This window comes from Gorilla gorilla, chromosome 8 (genome assembly GCF_029281585.2).
Source record: "Gorilla gorilla gorilla isolate KB3781 chromosome 8, NHGRI_mGorGor1-v2.1_pri, whole genome shotgun sequence".
In the NCBI taxonomy this organism is placed as follows: domain Eukaryota; kingdom Metazoa; phylum Chordata; class Mammalia; order Primates; family Hominidae; genus Gorilla; species Gorilla gorilla.
In genome coordinates this window covers 127,679,175-127,700,386 of record NC_073232.2, presented here as the reverse complement: position 1 = coordinate 127,700,386, position 21,212 = coordinate 127,679,175, and the positions used below count along the sequence as shown (strand labels likewise).

The 21,212-nt window shown below is 33.6% G+C and overlaps 1 protein-coding gene across 4 annotated transcripts in view; it reads right to left on the bottom strand.

The window, feature by feature from the left end:
• Positions 1-21,212, bottom strand: part of ATRNL1 (attractin like 1) — an 853,221-nt gene that overhangs the window by 545,009 nt on the left and 287,000 nt on the right. For all 4 annotated transcript variants that reach the window (XM_019035499.4, XM_055353888.2, XM_055353889.2 and 1 more), the window contains one exon: positions 10,316-10,409. In XM_019035499.4, coding sequence (XP_018891044.1) covers positions 10,316-10,409 — 94 coding nt within the window. The remainder of the gene's footprint in view (positions 1-10,315; positions 10,410-21,212) is intronic.

Sequence of the window (21,212 nt, the reverse complement as noted above, 5' to 3'; positions counted from 1 at the left end):
TCTTCCAACTTGTAGGTAGTATATCCTAAATCTTAACTTGATACCCTGTTCTTTACTGTGCACTTTTCTTTTTTATTAGCAATTCCAACAATTCTATCATGTATTGGGAACCATTCTGACCATCTAGAGTTAAATAAAGCCATTTAACTTTTATGCCTTATGTGAATGTAATAATCAAGTTGGAAATCATGGACTATACTAGTCTCCCAAAAAATAGCTTTAAATGAGAACAGCTTTGATTTAAAAAAAAAAAAAGCTGGGAGGTTTTTGCAAGTTTTAAGAGATCAATGGGGATTAAAGAACAAATTAACCCTAAATACCCCCACACTGTTCACTAACCTACTCCAGCAGTCACACTTAATGAACAGGACCCTTAAGGTTATTTAAATGAAAGTACAGTAATTAAGGATGTCAAGCTAGATGCTAAGGGAATACTAATTACTCATGGAAGGATATGCTAACTCTAGCAAGCAACCTTAAAATCTCAGCAGTTCTATACAATAAGTTTGATTCCAGCTGAAGACACTGTCCAGTGTGGAATGGATTTGGAGAAAAGGTCTTGCTCCATGCAGTCTTCCAGGATCTGGGCTATTCCTAGCCTCTGCAATCTTTCAGATCCTCATCTTCCTCTCCATTGAACTGTTGAATGAGGAAACAGAGGGTGTATGGCACATGAGGTTTTTAAGAGCCAGGCCTAGAAGTGGTGGGTGTTACTTCTGTCTACCGGACAGAGCCCAGTAACATGACTTCCAACCTAACTGCAATGGAGGCTGCGAAATACAGCTGAGTTGTGTTCAGAATGTTTTCAAAATTGGCGATTAAATGACATTCAATCTAGTATAGTTTAGAGGGACAAGGTGTTGGTATAGAAAGATTGATGGGAGAACTAACATTTAACTTTGAAAGTACATTCCTAAAATCCAAGAGCTTTAAATTCATTAAGTCATACTCCAAAAGAACTCAAACATTTACCTGACATAGGAAGTTATATGCTCAAGTTAGACTTGTTACCAGAACATATTCCTCAAGGGTAGAAATCAGACAAAACCATATATGGTTTCATACTGGCCAACCTTAACATGAGTAACATGCTTTCTGAACTGATATTTTGAGATGTATGGCTTTTGGTACTGTCTCATAGCCTCTCAGTGAATAAATGTTTACAGAATAAAGCAAGCATAAGAGTTCCTCAAGTATCTTATATATTAGACATCAAGGCTGCTTAACTCATTATCACAAGGAAACCATTAGTCTTATCTGCAGTTGCAAATACAGCAACAAAACAACCTAGAAAAATCTTAACAATATTTAGTGTTGGAGGCTGGGTGCAGTGGCTCATGCCTGTAATCCCAGGACTTTGGTAGGCCAAGGTGGACGGATCACTTGAGGTCAGGAGTTTGAGACCAGCCTGGCCAACATGAAACCCCATCTCTCATAAAAATACAAAACTTAGCCGGGTGCGGTGGCGAGTGCCTGCAGTCCCAGCTACTCAGGAGGCTGAGGCATGAGAATCGCTTGAACCCAGAGAGTGGAGGTTGCAGTGAGCCAAGATTGTGCCATTGCACTCCAGTCTGGGGGACAGAGCTAGACTTTGTCTCAAAACAAACAAAAAAAAAATTAGTGTCAGTATTTGAAGACTATAGTCACTAGTTACTTATCCAATTGTGTTTATAAAGGTGATAACCTATGTGCAGGCAGGCTGTACAGCAAATTATTCTTCCTCTGTAGTCTCTATTATAACAATGTAGATTAAGTCACATAGAGAAAAGATGTACTTTTCCCCATATAGCAGACTAAAAAAAAAAAAAAAAAAAAAAAGATGAGAGTAATTAGGAAAAATAAAGATCCAAGATACATTATTTTTTAAAATCTAAAGTCCCTAGTATGTGCCAGAATCTGTTCTAGAAAAGAAGGCACAACTTTGATCTTCCTAAAATGGAAAGGAATTCATTGGCATCATCATTAAGGCAATTTCACAAAACAAACAAACAAAAGAGACTTGATAAAACAAGATAGAGAAAAATGGGTAATAATCTTAGATATTACTGGCCTAAAGGTAAGCCAAGGAGGAAAAAAAATGTTCAGGAAGATCCTCCTATGGCAACATTTCTCAAAATGTATCAAGAATTTTTATTTCACAATTTACTATTAGTAAAGTAGAATTTTGGCTCCCATCCCAGGAGTTTAGTCACCATATCCCAGGAGATTCTTCTGTGCCCTAATTTTGAGAACCAGGGTCTTAAGCCTGAAGTAAGTAGCTATGAAGAAGTTGTAAGATCAGTAAATGGGAAAGGTATAAGGAACAGAAAAGGGGAGCCAGTTATAAGTTAATTAGCACAATTAAGATCCTGATTAGTAATATTGCCATATATCTTAGGAAATGGTATTTTTAATTCCAAATGCCTTTGAGAGTTTATCTTCAATTTACTGTGAACAGAAAGTAAAACAATTTTGAATCAACTCATCAATTTTGACTAATCTACCAACAAAATATCTAAGAGTGCCATTTATATGTACTTTTCACCAGAAATCAATAAAATGATCTGACCTCTTATATTAAACAGTTAAACAATAAACTTTTTTTGGCTAGATAAGGGAAAACACTAATTTTTAAGGCACATGGTTGTGAGTGGGGATAAATTTGTGAGTAACAATTCATTATTTCCATAATTATGGAGTTCCACTGGAATTTACTGAATGGAATGAAAGAGAAACCAGGGGTGCAGACATCCTACAAAAATACAAAGTAATTCCAGAAAATAAAAAAGGGATCAAAATCTCATATAATTTTAGAATAACATGGCAGATGTTTAAGTAGGTGAAAAATGTGCTCATAAATATTTCAGCCTGGAATCTAACTCCATTTTACATATAAACACAAAGTAGTTTTGCATATTTATAACACATATTGAATTTTCTACGACTGCAACTATCATGTAAATTGAAAATATACTTTTTATAATATTATTCAGAATTTGACCAAGAGCTATTCATTTAAGAAAATCTCATCACCAATAGCTATCCTGCTCACACACACCTGTGAGTATACAATGTGTCTGGAGAATATTTGAGATACCTCTTAAGAGATAAAAACAAAAACATATTAAATTGGTGCCAAATTATGAGTACTACTGAATTTCATAATATAGGAACTAAAATTATCATATTATTCCTGTCCTATGCATTTGTTAAAATTTCATAGTGCTATAATATAAAATGTATGTGGTAGAAACTACATGGTAAAATTACTGTGGGGGAAATTGCAATTGTTTTTAAACAGGGGACTGTGATAATGTTCCAGAGGTCTACAACATGACTTGACTGGCTCTTATATTACTATTTCCTTTTCAAATATGTCCCGTTTCCTAAGACATGATATAGTCTCTACAGTCTTTTTACATACCAGAAACAGAATGTAAACATTGACATGTGGTAGGATTTCAAGAAAGAAAATATATTTTCTGTTAGATTTTATCACAATTCTGTCCACATTTTAAGCTAGGGAATTATTTTGGCACTACACTTATAAATAGGATCCAGCTCATATTTGAGAATATCATAATCCCTCATTTTCTCCATTTCAGCAGCCTGCTATTTGTCTTGACATGAGATCTCCGATTTGCCATCTTGACTGGGTCCAGAATGAATGGAATTAGTTTCAAGGGTTTCTTTCTCTTGGCCCTTCTCTACCTTACTGGCTCTTTCTCCACAGGTCAGGAAGCCAATATGAGACATCTGCTGGCTGCTACATACATCCATTTTAATTATGAACTAAGGAACAGGGAAAATGACTACAGAGTGAGTTTGTAGATCTACTGTACTCAATGAAACATATTTGGACTTAGATTTTATTTATTTCCTGGTCTCCGTAAGTGCCCATTCTAATAAGAGGCTGTGACTATTCATCCTCTTATGCCAGTAGCACTCCCCAATTATTAGAATAATTAATTGTGAAAACCTATGAAGTTCTAGGGGGTGCTATTCCATCTCCACCAAGAACCATTAACCTAATAAATCAATGTTTATCTTCTTCCAACCAAAATACGTTTAGTTAGTACACTTACTGTGTATAAGACATAACAATGTCTTTGTTAAATTCTGTTGGAAATTAAATATTTTATGGTAACCTTAAATGTAAATGGGTTAAATGCCCCCAATTAAAAGACATAGAGAGGCAAACCGAATAAAGATCCAAGACCCATTGGTATGCTGTCTTCAAGAAACCCATTTCACATGCAATGACACACATAGCCTCAAAACTAAGGAATGGAGAAAAATCTACCTAGCAAATGAAAAACAGAAAAAAGCAGGAGTTGTAATCCTAGTTTCTGACAAAACAGACTTTAAATTCACAAAAATCAAAAAGGCAAAGAACAGCATTACATAATGGTAAAGGGTTCAATTCAGTAAGAAAATCTAACTATCTTAAATATATATGCACCTATACAGGAGAATCCAGATTCATAAAGCAAGTTCTCAGAGATCTTCAAAGAGACTTAAGCTCCCATACAATCATAGTGGGAGACATTAACACACCACTGACAATATTAGACAGATCACTGAGACAGAAAATTAACAAAGATATTCAGGACCTGAATTCAGCACTGGATCAAATGGATCTCATAGATACAGGCAGAACTCTCCACTCAAAAAGAACACAATATACATTCATCTCATCACTGCATGGCATATACTCTAAAATCAATCACATAATTAGAATTAAAACACTTTTCAAGAAATGCAAAAGAACTGAAATCATTACAAACAGTCTCTTGGACCACAGCACAATCAAATTATATAGTTTTACATTTAAGTCTTTAATCCAACTTGAGTTAATTTTTGCATTAACAGTGTAAGGAAGAGGTCCAGTTTTAATTCTCTCTAATGATCAGTGATGTTGAACTTTTTTCATATGAGTTTTGGCCACATATATGTCTTCTTTTGAAAAGTGTCTGTTCGTGTCCTTTGCCCACTTTTTATGGGGTTGTTTTTTTCTTGTAAATTTGTTTAAATTCCTTATAGATGATAGAAATTAGACTTTTGTCAGATGTATAGTTTGCAAAAATCTTCTCCAATTCTGTAGGCTGTTTACTCTGTTAATGCTTTATTTTGCTGTGCAGAAGCTCTTTAATTAGATCCCATTTGCCAATTTTTGCTTTTGTTACAATTGCTTTCGATGCCTTCATCATGAAATATTTGTCCATGCCTATGTCCTAAACGGCATTGCCTAGGTTGTCTTCCAGGAAGTGTTAAGAGAGAAATTTATAGTACTAAATGTCCACATCAAAAAGTTAGAAAGCTCTCAAGTTAACAACCTAACACCATAACTAAAAGAACTACAGAACCAAGAGCAAACAAATCCCAGAGCTAGCAGAAGACAAGAAATAAACAAAATCATAGATGAAATGAAGGAGATAAAGACACACACACAAAAAAAGATAAAAAGATCAATGCATCCAGGAGCTGGTTTTTGAAGAAAATAATAAAATTCCTAGACCACTAGCTAGACTAACAAAGGAAAAAGAGAAGATTCAAATAAACGCAATCAGAAACAACAAGAAGGGTATTACCACTGACCCCACAGAAATACGAACAACCATGAGAGAACATTATGAACACCTCCATGCACATAAACTAGAAAATAAAAAAAGGATAAATTTCTGGACACATAAACCCTTCCAAGACTGAACCACGATGAAACAGAATTCCTGAACAGACCAATAATCAGCTCTGAAATTGAGGCAGTAATAGCCTACCAACCAAAGAAACCCAGGACATGATGAGTTCACAGATGAATTCTACCAGATATACTCTCCTCAATAAAAAATTGAGGAAAAGGGACTCCTGCCTAACTCAATCTATGAGGCCAGCCTCATCTTGATACCAAAACCTGGAAGAGACACAACAAAAAAAGAAAATTACAGGTGGATATTCTGGATGAACATTGATGCAAAAATCCTCAATAAAACACTGGCAAACAATTCAGCAGCATATCAAAAAGCTTATCCACCATGATCAAGTAGGCTTTATCCCTGGGATGCAAGGTTGGTTCAACATAAGCAAATCAGCAAATGTGATTCATAATATAAACAGAACTAAACACAAAAAGCACATGATTATCTCAATAGATGCAGAAAGGTGTTTCTATAAAATTCAACATCCATTCATGTTAAAAACTCTCAGCAAATTAGGTACTGAAGGAACATACTTCAAAATATTAAGAGCCATCCATAACAAACCCACAGCCAACATCATACTGAATGCACAAAAGCTGGAAGCATTCCCCTTGAAAACCAGCACAAGACAAGGACACCCTCTCTCACCACTTCCATTCAACATAGTATCTGAAGTTCTCACCGGGGCAATCAGGCAAAAGAAATAAACAAAGGCATCTAAATAAAAAGAAGGGAAGTCAAACTATCCCTGCTTGCAGACAACATGATCCTACATCTAGAAAACCCCAAAGTCTCAGCCCAAAAGCTTCTTCAGCTGATAAACAACTTCAGCAAAGTATCAGGATACAATGTGCAAAAATCAATAGCATTCCTATACACTAATAACAGTCAAGCTGAGAGCCAAATCAGGAAAGAACTTCCATTCATAACTGCCACACAATTATGTGTGCCTAGGAAAACACCCAGGCAAGAGAAAGATCTCTACAAGGAAAACTAAAAACCACTGCACAAAAAAATCAGAGATGACACAAATGGTAATTCATTTTTAAGTTACAATTTTTGACAATCAGCTGTGTTTTGGGCCAAAAAAAGACTGAGAACTGTCATTACTACGGCAAAATGAATCATTTGGTGCTCATCTAAATGAATATTTTGACTGTACTACTGATGCCCTGCCCACTGCAGCTGCCAATCCCTTCCACAAGGTACAACACAAGGAATGCTCTCTTAAAATGTTCATTTTTTTTCCCTGAGCAACTGGTGGAAGGGAATGGCAGCCACAATAGGTGGCTTGAAAACTCTACAAAGAGTATGCTCTCCATACTCTTCCAATTTCTGTGGCTCCCAGGAGCTCCACACTATTGACAGTGTATACCTAATCCCTGCCAAATATCAACTACCCTAGCTGATCTCCTCTTATCAGTTTCCAGATGATTTCGCTCCAGGTAAGCCAATGTTCATGTCTCATCTCTCTGCAGTCTCTTGTCTCTCTTTAGATTTGTGGCCATTTGATTACCCTGTTTTCTCAGTTCTCCAATGGTTTCAAGAAAACTCATGAATTTACAGTTTATCCAGCTTTTTTCCCTTTCATTGTAAGGGTAGAAGCAATATTTTTCCAGCTCTCAACATTCTTGAGCAAAGACCGGAAATGCTATGATCATGTTCATTTCTACTTCTTTGCTTTTATTGATGTGTTTCCCCTTGTTTCCTATTTTCTTTTCCCAGAAAGTTGATTTTATTACTCCTTCAGGTTCTAGTTCAAACATCCTCTGCTTAAATTTTTCTTATCCAACCAAAATAAACTAATACTTCCCTTTTCAGTGCTCCATCAATACTTTCTTCATTCCATTCTATTAAACAAATTTATCGAACACTTACATTGTGGTATTGTTGCAATGGCCCCCCCAAAAGTTCACTCTAGTAAAGGATACAGACAAGTACACAAATAATGCAAGAAAAGAAATTAACAGATATGAAGAGAACCGATTTCAGTTTAGGATGGTTATTAAGAATATATAAGATATGATATCTGACTAAATACTTAAAACCAAACAGAAATTATCCTAAGAAGTGGAAGGGGTTCATAAGCATATTAAATCACTAATGTAAGAAATTGGTATACTGTATTTTGGTCAGTGTCTTCACTGCTAGTCTGAGATACTTTCAACAAAAACCATATGTTATTCATCTTCATTAGTAGTATCAAGTACTCACTTAATAATTGTTTACTGATTTGAAGGAGTAGCTCTCCTTCCTAACAAACCATTTTTTTCAGGTATAAGCACATTATAGCAATTAATTGCTCTAAAAATAATGAGCCTATTCTTTATTGCTCCATACTCAAAAGCTAAATAAACAAAAAAGTAAATGAATGGAATTCTGTGTACAAATACCACCTACAAAATACTCTTTACAAATTAGTATTCCATTATTATCCTCTTCATAAAAAGCCATAAATGAGAACGGGGAAAATGAACTTTTATCATTAAGAACTATATAATTGATTTTCTAATATTTTGCACATATGCCAAATCTTATAACTCTATTTTAGCTAAGCTTACAAGCTCACTATTTCAATGAATTAAAATTCTGCTTTCTTTTGTCTGTAAACAAAAATATGTTACTGCAATACTGTATCAAAGAACTATTTATTATGGATAGTTATATGGCTATACTATTTAAGTAAAACTATACTAAGAAGATTGACAGTGTTTACAATCATGGTAGAATCTCATATATTATTTTTATCTGTAATACTGCCACTATGGTCTATAGAAAATATTTTCATTGCTGCACACTGCTATCCAACCAACATATTTAATAGAAGTTAATCAAGAGAAACATTACTTATAACCAGAACATGCTATTATACATAATTTGAGGGAATAGGAGAGCATTGTGCAAAAGAAGAATGTAGAGTTCTTATTTAAAAGTTATTAAGAATTTCAAGATGATGATAGCAGAGCACTAAACCAAGTGTGCTGCCCTTGTAAGTGTGGGAACCTGTATAAATTCACAGGCCACATGCCCATGAAGTTGGCCTTACTTATAATCAAGCTTTAGTGTTGCAAAGTATTAGAGGCATCCTTGATCTTAGAACAGAAGACAATGATTTAATTCCATTGGTTTTAAGACCAAAATGGCCTTCCTTAATAGGAATTCCCCCAAGATCTTTTGCTGTGAACTTGTATTTAACTTCAGACTATAGAGAAGGAATAAAAACTGATTGTGCTTACCTTGTCTGAATTTGAAAATCTGTAATACTTAGGTGGCTAAGCAAAGACATAATCACCTAACTTGAAACATTTAGGATAACTCTGCAACAAGTAATATATTTATTTTAAATAAAAATAAAAGGATCATTTTCCATGCTTAATAGACTTTAGGTATAAATTTTTATTTTTTTTATAGTTTTGAAGAATTCTTTATTAAACTTTCCCTATGTTTCTGTAATTATTATGGTTGGAATTTATTATTTGTGTCAAATACAGTATATATATACCTAATATAAACATGTATTTGTACATATATAATTCAAAACCATAAAAATTTGATTTTAATAATATAAACAAGAAAAAAAACAATTTAAGTAGCCTAAAATGCTGCCTTTTAAAGTTAATTTTTGAAGGAAAATAAAATTTTAGAATAAAAACTAAATGCTAAGACAAAAATCATTCATGAAAGTACAGAGAGGAGAGTAGCAGTAGAGGGTTCCTGCATACTGAAAGAACAGAGAAAAGAGAAGAAGATGAATATAAGGAACCAGATGAAAGGGTTAAAGGACAAGAACTGGAATTAATTATCAGAATTAATAATAAATGACTGAAAAAAGAATGGCATAGAGACATTATATTAGGTATAATACGAAAGAAAAGTGTAAAGATAATGTAGATTTGATACATAAGATTAAGAATGCATCTTTTTCTAGAAATGCAAAAGATAACATGTTCTATGGGGTTGTTTTAAAGCCTCTACAAAATTGTTCTTTAAAAGGTTTAATTTTTAAAGAGAATTCATTAGGTGCAAGTAAATTCTCAAAGAAAAATAAATCATTCTACCAAAAAGACACATGCACCTATATGTTCACTGCAGCAGTATTCAGAATAGCAAGGACATGGAATCAACCTAAATGTCCATCAACACTGGGCTGGATAAAGAAAATGTGGTCCACATACACCATGGAATACTACACAGCCATAAAAAATGAAATCATATCCTCTGCCACATGGATACATTATCCTAAGCAAATTAACGTAGGAACAGAAATCCAAACGCCACATGTTTTTGCTTATAAGTGGGAGCTAAATATTGGTACACAGGGACACAAAGATGGGAACAATAGACACTGGGAACTGCTAGAGAGAGAGAGGCAGGAAGGGGAAAAAGTACTTTTAAATTATCTATTGGGTACTATGCACAGTATCTGGATAATGGGATCAATCATATCCCAAACCTCAGCATCATGCAATACACCCATGTTAAAAACCTGCACATGTACCCTCAAATCTAAAATAAAAGTTAAAAATTGTAATAAAGGTATGCCTAACTAGCACAACACTAAATTAAAAAGTAAAACATAAAAATTACTTCAACAACACAAATTCAATCCACGAAAGTTCTAAAAAGTCATTCTTACTTACAATTGGCATTGGTCACCTTTTATTCCTTTAGTTGTGCAGAAACATTTTCCTGTGTGCAGATGACAGATATTTGCATGGCCACTGCATGTACAAGCTGTAAGTCAAAACCAAAATGATATTGAATATTCTACATCACAAACATGCACATTTCACATTTCAAGTATTATTATTACCTTATTTTTATGTCCTGTAACTTCCTCTTGCCATCCAAAAACTAAGGTTACCAGATAGTATAAATTATTTTTAATTAAAGGGAAGTAAATTCACTTCTCTGAAAATTTTGTGAAATTCCTTAAAGTCTTTGGGGGATATCCTGAAGTCTACTGTGGATATAACTAGTTATCTAATTCGTCTTTGGGCTTCTCTCCATTTTTACTTTGGTATATTTCTTTAATAAAGTGAGTTTCAAAGCGTTAGTGCCAGAGCTTTGGACTCAAACAGCTTGGGTTCAAAATTTACATCTAAAATCACTATATGACCTTGGACAATTTACTTAACCTGTTTATGCTTAATTTCTTCATTTGCAAAAGAAGAATAACAGCACTTAGCTTTCAGGATTGATGTGAAAATTAAATGAGGTAATGTAATTTAAGACACCTAACACATATTGAGCACTTAATAATTGGCAGATATTGCTTCCACTGTTATTACTACTGCTAATAATAATAAAAACATAGCTGCAGATTGTGTTTTAAAAAAGAACATCTATTTATTTCCTCTAAATTCACCCTTTTAAGTTTCTGAGATTATCCTCATTCTTTTAGGGTATCCTTTTAGATCTTTTTAGATCATCCTTTTAGAGTACTAGACGAAACTTTCCATTTTGTAAAAGTTGCACGATTAATTTGGTTCATATAAACTTGTCTCCTTTTCTTACTTCGCAATCCTTTCTTAAAGAGCACTGTTCAATTATTTAGGACATAAACCTCACACTTAATTATGTCCAACATCCAGTCAATTGGTAGATTTTAATTTCTACATGTATAATCTTTCTTGTATCTGACCCCTCCTTTTCATTCTAACAGCCACCACAAAGTATTGTCATCCACTTTCTCTTACTGACAACAATATAATCACATAGCAGATATCTTTGCCTTCAGTATGTCCAGGTTACAATTAATCCTCCAATCCAATAACACATTCTAAACAGACAAGGCTGATGGTGTCACTAACTCTTTCAAAAACACCTAATGAGAACTACTGCTGTTCTTGTACACTACCAGTTAGCTAAACCATTCTATTGACAAAAATGAAATGATATGGTCTTTTCCTGAATTGTAGAGCCATATAAAATTAAATGAATGAGTCAAAATTTCCCAATGTTCAACTTTTTCATTATTTTTCTTCCAGTATCAATAGTAACTCTAACATATATGTTAATGAATTAATAAATGCAAACAAATGTAACCAGATAATCATATTGCTAGTTCAATTGAGTCTCTGAAAGAAAATAGATACTGTATACCTAAGTGAAATATAAGACCAATATGAACATTTTCAAAAGAAGAGACTAAAACAAAAGTTCAAAACCAGTAATCTTTGAACCAGATAGAGTCAATAAAAGGGGCAAAAAGAGTGAAAGGGGGAAAGATTGGATGGGGATTATCAGAAAAGCCCATTTCAGTGTTAGTAATCCAGTCTTCTGCCTGCCAAGGGAGTGGTTGTCTGTCCTCTTACACAAGCCTAATGAGTGGGACTTCACAGAAGTTTTTGAAGAGTCTGCTGTGGGTCCCCTTAAAATCTAGGTGGCATATTAGAGGAAATTCTGAATTAGGTGTGACCAGCTATGGCTATTTAACTGAGGTGGAAGGACAAATAGAAACAGTTACTTTTAGGAAGTATTTGTACTAACACTGAAGTCAAGAAAAAGAAAGTATGTTTCTTCCAGCTAGCCAGCATCTACTTAATATTCTGACCAACAGGATTGCCTGGAAGCGCTGGAGGACTTCAACTGAAAACTGAAGTAAAAGTTGCCAGAACAGGAAGAAAGTATGTGTCTCCCACACATCACGAGAATTGCATCTAGAAAGGTCAAGACTCAGAAGAGCCCCCAAAGACATTTATGTGAGAATGGATCAGCCATTGTGCATCTCTCACACAGCGGACCTTAACTAAATATGACAACTATTCTTCACACATAAGACTATAATTTTCTCCTCTCCCCTAGAAAGATCAAAAAAATTATTGAGCCAGGAAAGGAGGAAAATACTAGGTTAAGAATGAAAGAACATATGGAATAGAGGAAAAGAGAAAATTTGGCTTCAAAATATGTTGAGTTCTTACTTTTATCTGATCTAGACAAGTTTAATTATTTACTTACACACGTTTGCAAATTAAATTCTCAGGAGTTCCTTATATTAACTAAGAGTGAATCTGAGATTTCATACAAGATCAAGGGAAAAATGTATTGCACTGAATATATTTTAAAGGGTCAGTGACAGAGAAAACTACTGTATTTTGATTATACTCTATGTCTTGCTTGGGAATGATATAAATTACATCTATATAAGAAAAAATCTGAAAAAAGTACTGCTTATTATTTTGTGAAGACAAAAGATTATGGTGGTGATTTTAAATAGGATGTACATTTTCTCCTTATAAAACTGTTAGTAATTTATATAATGGGATAATTAAACTATCTAATTTAAGGACTAGATTTCTAATGCTACCACTTGTATCGATCTGTGTGTTGCTCCCTTAACCTTTCTTACTGCCTCTTCCCACCAGAAGTAACCACTAGCCTAAATTTTATGTTTATCAATTCCTGTTTTTAAAAATCAGCATATATAAATCATTTATAATATTTAACTTGCCATTAGCAAATGAAGATAACTGCAACAAATTCCTAAAAATAGTATCATACAATGAGTCCTGATGACAATACAATTAAGTAAAAAATGAATAATAAACAAAACTCTACTAAAACCCCCATATATCTGGATTAAAAAAAAAATCTAGAGGAGTGATGTTAGGAAGATAGTGGAATAAGACTTTCTAGTGTTCATCTCTCATAGAAACATTCATTTGAAAAACTATCCATGCATCAAAATACCTTCCCAACAGCTAAGGAATCCAGACAAGAGATTATACCACCTTACTGCAGTCCGAAAGAAAAAAAAAATGCATTGAATAGGGTAGAAAAGCCAGTTTAACATTATCCATATTACCCCTCCCGCAAGCCCAAGCAGCACAACACTGAGCAAGATACCCCCAAGTCAAGGAAGAATGAAATAAGCACTCAACTTTTCACTGGACTGCAACACCAGATCTGCCTCACTGAACCCAAGGTCAAGCATGACCCCACAGTCCCAAGCTCCATGCTGGCCACTGCAGTATCAGAAACCAGACCCATCCCACTACCAGACTAGTCCCTGCATTGTCAGGCTCCAGGCCTCAACACAATAAAGGCCATATATTCCACAATTACTTCTGCATCAACCTATGATATACCCACAGCTAACATCATACTGAAAGGTAAAAAGTTTAGCTTTTTTCTATAATCAAAAAGAAGACAAGGATGTCCACCTTTACCACTTCTGTTCAATGTAGTACTAAAAGTTCTAGCCACAGCAAACAGACAGAAAGAAGAAATAAAGGGCATCCAAATAGGAAATTAAAAAGTTAATTAAAAAGTTAAATTGTTTCTGTTTGCTGATGATATGATCTTGTCTACAGAAAACCCTAAAGATTCCCCCAAAAATATGTTAGAACTGATATAGAAGTTCAGTAAAGTTGCAGAATACAAAATCAACATACAAAAATCAATAACATCCCTTCATACTAACAATGAACTAACTGAAAAAGAAATTAAGACATCAATCCCATTCATGATAGCATAAAAAATACTTGGAAGTAAATTTAACCAAGGACTTAAAAGCTCTAAATATTCAAAACCACAAAACATTAAGGAAAGAAATAGCGAGTGACTTATATAAATGGAAAGGTAGCCCATGTTCATGGATTGGGATAATTAGTATTGTTAAAATGCCCATGCTACCAAAAGTAATATACTAGGTCAATACAATTTCTGACAAAATGCCAATGGCATTTTTCACTGAAAGAGAAAAAGCAATTTTAAAATTCATATGGAAATTAAAAAGATGCCCAGTAGCCCAAGCAATCTTGAACAAGAATAAAACTGAAGGCATCAAACTATTTGATCTCAAAATATACTACAAACCTATATTAAACAAAAGAGCATAGTGCCAACAAAGAAAAAGAAACATCAACCAAAGGAACAGAATATAGAGCCCAGCAATAAACTCAAGCACTGACAATCTACTGATTTTTGACAAAAGTGTCAAGAACACACAGTGGAGAAAAGATAGTCTGTTGAATAAATTATGCAGGGAAAACTAGATATTCACATGCAAAATAACGAGATTAGACCCTTATTCAATACACAAAACTCAACTCAAAATGCACTAAAGACTTAAAGGTAAGTCCCAAAACTGTAGAAGAAAACAAGGGAAATGCTACATGACATTGATCTGGGCAAAAATTTCTTGGTTTTCCCAAAAGCACATGCAAAACAAAAGCAAAAATAAACAAATGAGACTGCATCAAACTAAAAATCTTAAGCACAATAAAGGAAATCATCAATAGAGTAAAGAGACAATCCACATACTGGGAGAAAATATTCACAACCCATACATCTGGTAAGAGGCTAATATTCAAAATACATAAGAAATTCAAGCAACTCAATAGCAAGAAAACAAAGAGCACAATTTTAAAATGGACAAAGGACCTAAATAAATTTTTTGTAAAAGCAGACATACAAATGGCCAATAGGTATATGAAAAACTGTTCACTATTACTAATCATTAGGAAAATGTAAATTAAAATGACAATGAGTTATCACCTCACACCTGTTTAAATGGCTATTATCAAAATGATGAAATTTAACAAATGCTGGCAGGGATGAGCAGAAAAAGGAACCATGTGTACTGTTGGTGAAAATTTAAAATAATAGTCATTATGAAAAGAGTTTGGAGTGTCATCTGAAAAGTAAAATTACAATTACCATATCGTCCAGTAACTCCTGTTCTGGGTATATATCCAAAGGAAATGAAATCAGTATTCCGAAGAGCTAGTCGTACTCCTGTGTTCACTGCAGCATTATTCACAATAGCTACGATATAGATGCAACCTAGGTATCCATCATTGGATGAAATATATATATATATATATACACATTTGAATACTATTCAGCTTTTTTTTTTTTTTTTTTTGAGACGGAGTCTTGGGCTGAAGTGCAATGGTGCAATCTTGGCTCACTGCAACCTTCACCTCCCGGGTTCAAGCAATTCTCCTGCCTCATCCCGAGTAGCTGGGATTACAAGCACCCACCACCACTAATGCACGCCTGGCTAATTTTTGTATTTTTAGTAGAGACAGGGTTTCACTATGTTGGCCAGGCTGGTCTCGAACTCCTGACCTCATGATCCGCCCTCCACGGCCTCCCAAAGTGCTGGTATTATAGGTGTGAGCCAACGCACCCGGCCTCAGCTTTTAAAAAGACAAGATGAATTAATGCTAAATGAAATAAACCAGGCACAAAAAGACAACTACTACATGATCTCAATTATATGTGGGATCTAAAAAATATCAAATTCATAGAAGAAGAAAGTAGAATGATGATTACCACAAGCCAGGGTTAGAAGCGATGGAAGGAGAAAGAAGAAAGGTTGATCAAAGAGTACAAAATTTCGGTTAGGAGGAATAAGCTTTAGTAATCTACTGGACAGAATATATATTTCAAAATTACTAAGAGTAGATTTTAAATGTTATTAACACAAAAATAATTAGCTTAGTTTCATCCTTCCAAAATGAAAACATATATCAAAATGTAAATGCCACATTTGACCCCACAAACATATAATACATATAATTATTATTTGTCAATTAAAATTAAAAATAAAATTCAAAACATAAATAAAAACAAAGGTGAGTAATGGAACAAAATTACAAATCTCCATAAATGTAAATATTATTTTTTAATTAAAGAGCAGAGAAACACATCACAGAGAAATAAGCACAACAAATATAATATGATACACATTATAAATAATGTGTATATATAACATAAATGAGAAAAAATAACCTATCAATAATAACAATGAAGATGAATAGGCTTAACTTATCTATTTTGTCTCATAAAGCACAACCAACTACATGCTCTAAAGTAGAGCCACATTTAGAACTAAGTGACTGAGAAAAACTAAAAATAAGAGATAGAGAAGGTTTACCAGGCAAATGGAAACAATAAGAATGCAGAGATTACAAACCTGGTATCAATTAAATTAAAATAAAACTTAAACCAAAAAAGCATTAAATATGACAAAGACCTTTTTAGTACCAAAGCTAAAAGTCACCATGAATATATAACAGTTATGAATATTTCAGTGACAAATAACAAAGCAACTATGTTTACAAAGCAAAATCACAGAAGACATAAGGAGTAAGGAGACAAATAGAAAGACTTTAGCACACCACACCTAGTAGAAACCAGCACACCACTCTTAGTACAAAACAGTAGATATAAAATATGAAAAACTGTAAAAGGCCTAAAGAAAATAATCACTAAGTTAGATATTATAACAAGATAGCTGAATAGATTCCAGGCTTATGCCTTGATACTAAGGAATACGCCTTCTTCCCACTACACATAAAACATTCACAAAACATAATCATGCATTATGTCACAGGAAAACATCAGTACCTTACACAAAGTGGTAACAACACTTAATCACACAATAAAACTAAAAATTTATAATAAACGCAAATTTCCTTCAAAAATGATGATGACGATACTATATATCATAACATAAGTAGTAGATTTATAGTAGTGATACGAGTGATCAGATTCACAATAGCCATAAGTGGAAACAACCCAAAGGCCCATCAACTTATAAATGATAAAATATCCATACAATGGAATATAATTCAGCAATGAAAAGAAATAAAGTACTAATACATGCTACATAGATGAATCTTAAAAAAATATGCAGTGAAAAAAAGCCAAACACAAAAGATTACATATTACATGATTCAATTTATAAGAGCTATTTATAACAGGTAAATCCATAAAGTCTGAAAGCAGATTTGTAGCTGCCCAGAGCTGGGTTGTTTAATGGTTATGGGTTTTCTTTTGCAGTGATGGAAATGGCTGGAAATTGATACAGGTGTTGGCTGCACAACACTGTGAATGTCCTAAATGCCACTGGATTGTGGATTTCATAATAATTTTGTGTTACCTGAATTGTACCTCAATAGAAAACAATTATATTAATAGAGTAATAACATGCAACTAGAAATTGAAATTAACATTTGTTGGGGTTCAATCAGGCTGGTAGGAAAAATATCAGAGATAGTTATAGAGATAGACACAAATCTTGAAAGGCCGAGAAGTTTGCATAGCTTCGGTAATAGAACTGGCTAAAGGCAGCCTGGTCCCTTTACCTTTAAATAAATTAAAGCAGCAACAAAGGAAGGCATAGTAGTTTACCTAGCTAGTTTGTTTACTCATCTGATCTTAAGACTAACCTTTTGTCCTTGCGATAGTTTACTGAGAATGATGATTTCCAATTTCATCCATGTCCCTACAAAGGACACGATGTCCCTACAAAGGACATCATTTTTTATGGCTGCATAGTATTCCATGGTGTGTAAGTGCCACATTTTCTTAATCCAGTCTATCATTGTTGGACATTTGGGTTGGTTCCAAGTCTTTGCTATTGTGAATAGTGCCGCAATAAACATACGTGTGCATGTGTCTTTATAGCAGCATGATTTATAGCAAGGACAAAAAACCAAACACCGCATGTTCTCACTCATAGGTGGGAATTGAACAATGAGAACACATGGACACAGGAAGGGGAACATCACACTCTGGGGACTGTTGTGGGGTGGGGGGAGGGGGGAGGGATAGCATTAGGAGATATACCTAATGCTAAATGACGAGTTAATGGGTACAGCACACCAGCATGGCACATGTATACATATGTAACTAACCTGCACATTGTGCACATGTACCCTAAAACTTAAAGTATAATAATAATAAAATAAAAATTAAAAAAAAGACTAACCTTTGATGTACCTTGGGTGCTTAAGTGCTTTTTACTGGAGGAGAAGTCCACAATGTCAGTTACCTTCTACTGGTGTTGACTCAAGCCTTTCTTAATCAGTCTTACTGAATAAACGCGAGTCTCACTAGCTGATCAAGGCAGTCGCAACTGTTTACAGTACTCAGTGGGGAGTCTGTAAGCAGCATGAACAACCTCAACTGGATTGGCAAAGCAAAATATCTGTGGGTCAAGTATACATTATTCATCCGTCGCCAGGTCAAGGATCTGCAAGGGACAGACCCCCCGCAGCTGGTGCCCCCGTGAAAGGAGCGCTGCCGCAAACATTAATATCATTTATTAGCAACAGCTTGTGAAATATTTAGAGACAAATTTAACAAAATATGAGCAAGCTCTATACACCGATAACCATATCTACTGAAAGGATTTTTAAATATCTAAATAAATGGATATGCCATGCACATGAATTAGAAAATTACGTATTGGTAAAGTATCATTTCTCCCAAAATTTATACAACAAATTTTATAAAATTTCAATACAATTCCAGCCGGCTATTTTTGTAGAGACTTGCAAGCTACTTCTAAAACTTATATACATCTTAAAACATGAAGGAAAAAAAAGCATTTAAAAAAGACGAAGATAGAAGACTTAAAAGACACAATTTCAAGATGTGCTTTAAAACCATAGCAATTAAGAAAGTTTGGTAATGACATTAGGCCAAAGAGAGTGATCAATGGAACAGAATAGAGAAGACAGAAACAATCCTACACATATTCCATCAATTTAGTTTTCAACAAATGTGCTAAAGTAATTCAATGAGAAAAGAATTGCCATTTCAACAAATGGTGCTAGAACAACTGGACATCTGGAAGAAAAAAAAGGAACCAGTATCACAACTTCACATTACACACAAATTTTACTCAGAATTAATCACAAATTTCCATGTAAGAGTTAACACTATACAATTTCTGGAAGAAAAAAACAGAGAAAAAATATTTGCATCCTTGGGGTAGGTAAAGATTTCATGTACGTGTTATAAAAAGTATAAAATATCAAAGAAAAAAACATACATTATAATTTATCTACTTTAAAATATCTTTGATTTATAAGAAGATACTCTCAATAAAATGAAAAGTGAAGTCATAGGCTGAGGGAAATATTCGCAATCCATATATCTGATGGAGATCTTCTATGTGAAATATTATAAGACCTCTTAAAATTCAACAGAAAGAAGAAAAATAGCCCAGTTTTTAAAAGTGGACAAAAGATCTGAATAGATACTTCATACGCACAAGCAGAAAAGATAGACAACTTGCTAATAAACACATGAAAAGATATTTAATGTCCTTAGCCAACAGACAAATATAATTGTCAATCAACAAGACATACCATCAAACACATATTATAATGGCTAAAATGTAAAAAGGCTGACAACACTAAATGTTGACAATAAAATGAAACACTAAAATCCTCATAAATTTCTGACAGAAATATGCAATGATACAATTACTTTGAAAAACAGTTTGACAATTTCCTATAAGGTGACACATACGTTTACAAATTTATGATAGCACAAAAAGCAATTCCACTCTAAAGTATTTACCCAAGAGAAATGCAAGACATGCACACATGCACTTACACATAAATATAAACACATAAATATTAACACTAATATTGTAAGTAACAATATTAACAAATAATATTCCTCCTTACAAACTAGAAAAAAACCAGGTGTGATGGAATAAACAAAATGTGGTATATCCAGACAATAAAATACTACTCAGCAAAAAAACAAAGAGAAATTAAAAATGCTGAGTGAAAGAAATCAGAAATGAAAGTTCTATTTAATTTTATCTATGCAAAACTTTAGAATTATCAAATACAGTCTCTAGCAAGGATCATCAAACTATAGCCCATGAGCCAAATCTAGCTTGTCTTTTACTTTTGCATGACCCATGAGCTTAGGGTAGATTTTTAAAATGTTTAATGGTTGAAGAAAAAAAAATGAACAAAAAATGCATAACATGAGAATTTCATGAAATTCGAATTTCAGTGTATATGAAATAAGTTCTACTGGAATACAGCCACATTCATTTGTTTAGATAGTATACATGACTGCTTTCATTTTATAGAAGCAGAGTTGAGCTGCTGCACACAGACCGAATGGCCCATAAAGCATAAAATATTTTCTTAAAAGAAAAAAAAGCCCTTATATTTGTGGCCAAAAGAAATTAAAAAGTAGTATTTGGCTGCACCTTGGGGCAGGTGAGGAAGTGATGGGGAGGAGATACAGTGGAAACTTTTGGGGTGAAAAAAATGTTTATCTTGATTGTGGTAGTGATTTCTTGGATATAGAGAATTTGACAACATTTATCTAAGGGCACTTTTAAAGAACATGCATTTACTATTTATAACTAATTCTATGAAGATAAAATATATATAGTTATGACAACATAATGTTCCTTGGTAGGGAATTGAGAAAAGTTACTATATTTACTTTCATTTGTTTGCATAGGTTTCGCATCTTTTAGTGCTTTAATGACACAAACTCACACTTTTTCAAATATGAAATGAATACTAATTAAATAATTTTAATTTTAAGACCTGTACTAATTGTGCCTATTTATAAACGCAAAATAATATATTTTAAATTATGTTACTTTTTTATATTTTCCTTGCTTCTCAGTCGATATCAAGTCAGCTCAAGTGCAATTACTTAAAGGGCATCAAAGAAAGTAAAACTTACATAAAATAAACAAAACTGCATTTTTTCTGAGTCTGTATTTGGAAAAGGTAACTAAATTTTACAGTA